The 4,127-nt window shown below is 38.1% G+C and overlaps 1 protein-coding gene across 1 annotated transcript; it reads left to right on the top strand.

Moving 5' to 3' along the window:
- The first annotated feature begins 710 nt into the window (after positions 1–710).
- Positions 711–2,492, top strand: LOC131633853 (protein JINGUBANG). Its single transcript, XM_058904534.1, has one exon. The coding sequence runs from the start codon at positions 881–883 to the stop codon at positions 2,405–2,407; it is 1,527 nt and encodes a 508-aa protein (XP_058760517.1). The 5' UTR covers positions 711–880; the 3' UTR covers positions 2,408–2,492.
- Positions 2,493–4,127: the final 1,635 nt, after the last annotated feature.

The raw sequence follows: 4,127 nt of genomic DNA on the forward strand, positions 1-4,127 counted from the left end.
AATATCTACAATAAGAACTTCAAAGTCACTCTCCTAACGTAAATATAGTTAATCACGATCCATTATTATTGAAAAATATAGTAGTAGCATGCACGTTCTTTTTTGCCTATTAAAGAAACAACATGAGGCAACAAGCGTTTGTAACGTTTATGCTATTTTTAATAATAATTATAATACATGCTTTAACAACATTGAAAATTATTTTAAAGATTTCAATATTTTTCTAAAATATGAAATGAATCTTTGGACTTCTCTCCTTTTTACACAATGATTGATTGATTCCAAACAATCCCTCCACCCTTTCAAATTACAAAACGCATCATAGAATAGAAATAGTAACATAATTACTTGAGTTACAAAGCGCGTTAAAGTAAGTTGTCGTGAATACCGAAAAGTGCAATTTTGACGATAGTATAGAGACCAGAAGGTCAAACTCCTCTATAGAAGAAATTTATAAAAGTCAAACATTACAATCTCAATTCACAAATCGCATTCTCACTCTATAATCACAAAAAACACGTACTCAACTCATTTCATAGCTCAACAATAACGTGTCTCATTGCGTAGCTAGCTACTCGTATAACCCATTTTCGTAACGATTTTCGGTTTCAAAAATTACCGGTTTAACCGGTTCCCGGTACCTTAACACGTGTCCTCTATGACAATTGTTCCATTCCTCCACCTCTCACTATATATATACACTTCCACGAAAATCTCTCATAATTTTGCATCCCTTTCCTTTCAACCACACAACACAAAAGAAACACAAACCAAACAAATTTTCATTTTTTTTTTTTCATCTTTGTTCAATCTCCAAACCAAAACCTTGTGTTCTCCGAAAAACCTTTGCACCTTTTGAGTTTTACTTTTTTTTCTTTGAATGACAAACACAAAAGGTGGAAACATGTTAGTAGAGAGAAATACCAATACCAATAACAATAATAATACCAATGAGAAAATACACAGACCCAAATTCGGAGCGTTTCTTCACTCCGAACCGGCGTCGTTTTACGCCGACGATGGTACTCAAGGACGCATCAGCAACGTCTCCGCTGCGAGCCCTCGAACATACAACGGCGACTGCAGCACACCCACCTGCAGCAGCAACAATGCTTCCCCTGGTTACATGTTGTCTCCATGGAACCAAGAGCATAACTCTCCTCTCAACAAATCTCCATGGCTAATGCCATCCTCAGAAGCAATCAACCTCTTCCACCACCACCACAATCATCAAAACCATAACAATGAAGACGACAACGATAGATACTACCCCGAAAACGGCCTCATCGGGTCACTTGTTCGCGAAGAAGGTCACATATATTCGTTAGCTGTTTCCGGTGACTTGTTATACACCGGCTCCGATAGCAAAAACATAAGGGTGTGGAAAGATCTTAAAGACTACACCGGTTTCAAATCCAGCAGCGGTTTGGTTAAAACCATTGTAATCTCTGAAGGGAACATCTTCACGGGTCATCAAGACGGAAAAATCAGAGTTTGGAAAAATTCATCAAAAAATTCAAAACTACACAAGCGCGTTGGAAGCTTGCCTACTTTCAAAGACTACGTCAAAAGTTCAATGAATCCGAAGAATTACGTTGAAGTCCGGCGACGGAGAAACACGGTGAAGGTAAAGCATTTCGACGCCATTTCGAGTCTGAGTTTGGATCAAGAACAAGGGTTGTTGTATTCCGCTTCATGGGATAAATCTTTCAAAGTTTGGCGCGTGGGAGATTTCAAGTGCTTAGAATCAATCAACGCTCACGACGACGCCGTGAATGCGGTGGTCGCTGCATTTCAAAGCTATGTTTTCACCGGCTCAGCCGACGGAACGGTCAAGATGTGGAAAAGAGAAACCGATGGAAAAGGGAAGAAAACAAAGCACGTATTGGATAGAATTTTGTTGAAACAAGAGAACGCCGTAACGGCTTTAACGGTGAACCGTTTATCGACCGTTATTTACTGCGGTTCATCGGACGGATTGGTTAACTTCTGGGAGCGGCAGCAGAAGAATAACCTCACTCACGGCGGCGTTTTGAAGGGACACAAACTCGCCGTCCTGTGTCTCGCCGCCGCAAATAACCTCTTGTTCAGCGGTTCCGCCGATAAGAATGTTTGCGTGTGGAAACGTGAGCAGGGTGGGTCCCACATATGTCTTTCTGTTTTGACAGGACACACTGGTCCTGTTAAATGCATTGCCGTTGAAGAACACGAGGAGCAAGATCGACGTGCTGTTGAGAAGAACGATCAACGGTGGATTGTTTACACCGGAAGCTTAGATAAGTCTGTTAAGGTGTGGCGCGTGTCGGAACACGCGCCACAGTTGAGATTGATGCAAGGTTGGACTAATCCGATTGTACCTAAGGGATATGATTCCCCTGCTAATGTCAGCAAAAATAGAAAATTTTAGATTTTTTTTTTTAAATTTGTAATTGTGTATTATTTTCTTGTGGATGATGAAAATTAAGGTTTTGAGAAAGATTGATGTGTGGAAATTGGAATGTCGACATATACGAATAGTATTATTGAATGTATGTGCATACAAAAAAAAACCTGATGATGATAAATTGATAATAAAAGAGTAAAGTGGGAATTGAATGAATTGGTGTATGGTGGGGTCATTGAAAATGGACGGTTGTGCGGTTGCTTGTACATGAAGAAATTGAGGGGACCAAATAGTTTCCTTAGGATGAAGGAAGTATACGTAGTTTGAAATCGAAGATTGTTTGTTTGGTTGTGGTGCTGAGGGAGACGGGCGGGGACAGTTGGTTATAGTCGCCGGCATGCCGGTAATGGGAGGGAGTAATAGTGGCCTTGATCTGTTACAAGACAGTTTACACGTAGTTGATATTGGACAAAGTTTCGTTTTCAGTAATGGTGAGAGAGCAAGAGGACATTGTGACTGTTTTGTTTTTAGTTGTTGAAAGGGATATTGTAAGGTTACCTTAAATTTGTGATTTTATTGTGGTTTTGAGGTAATGTGGTCTTGTCAACATTTAGAGTTGCCGCTTGTTTGGGGTATTTGAGAGGGGGGGATTAGTTAGAGATTCTAAATGTAGGTTGATCTTTAGGTTTTATTTGGCTTGTAAATGTATATATTTTTAGTTATACACTATATATTTGTTGTAGTTATGATTCTATATTATGTAATAGATTGGTAGTATAATTTAGAGATATAAATAAAAAGTAAGATTACAAATAGGTGTATGAATATAAACTATACAAATATCTTGTTTTCCCTATATAAACGATGGCACAAATTTAAAAACCAGATTGTAGATTGAGTTGGTAATAGGTATATAAATAAAAAACAAATTTCGTTGAACCATGTTTTAAACTTAGTTTCAATTTATTGAATCACGATCAAGTCGAGCTCTATCTATAATTTGAAGTAGAATCTCTCGCAATAATGAGGTAGCCTTGGCTACCTAATTTGGATGGATCTAAAATTTCGAGTGGTGATGGTGCCGATGCGATGATGTGAACACTTTGACAACAATCAATGTTTGCTTGTTTGACAATAGCGCTCAAACAATCAAGTCAATAGAAATTATGAATCTGGGATTTAGAATTTAGAATAATGTCTTCTCGAGTCTTAACTATTCTTAACTATTAGTTAAACTTTGTACTAAAAGTCTAGAGTTTATAGACCTAAAACCTTCTTGGATGAAGATGTCAATTGATCTTATGAGACCTCTTATCACACAGACTGCAAGACCTGACTGATCAGTGATCATGATCAAGTGCTCATCTATGGCGACTCTATTTCTTGGTTCATTTCACCAGGTTAAAAATGACTTATACATTTTAAAAAACATGTCATGGATGTTACCACTACAACGAAAACGTCTTTTACTTCGATTGAAAAAGAGGTCTTACCTCAGTTTCACAGACGAGGTAACGAAGGACGTCATAAAAAGTGCGCCACTTTACCTCTTGATTTTAGCACAACCGACGGGTAGTGTGTAAAGATCATGGGTTCGATCCCCAAGGAGATTATTTTAAGAATTCTTAAATGGTGAAAACACTTTTCTCCTAGGTTTTGACATTCCACCGATGAGTCTAACACCTTTCACCTCGATTATGACATAAAATCGACAGGTAAAACATATGAGTTTATTTAATCTAAT

The sequence above is a fragment of the Vicia villosa genome, unplaced genomic scaffold, assembly GCF_029867415.1.
Source record: "Vicia villosa cultivar HV-30 ecotype Madison, WI unplaced genomic scaffold, Vvil1.0 ctg.001182F_1_1, whole genome shotgun sequence".
Lineage (NCBI taxonomy): Eukaryota > Viridiplantae > Streptophyta > Magnoliopsida > Fabales > Fabaceae > Vicia > Vicia villosa.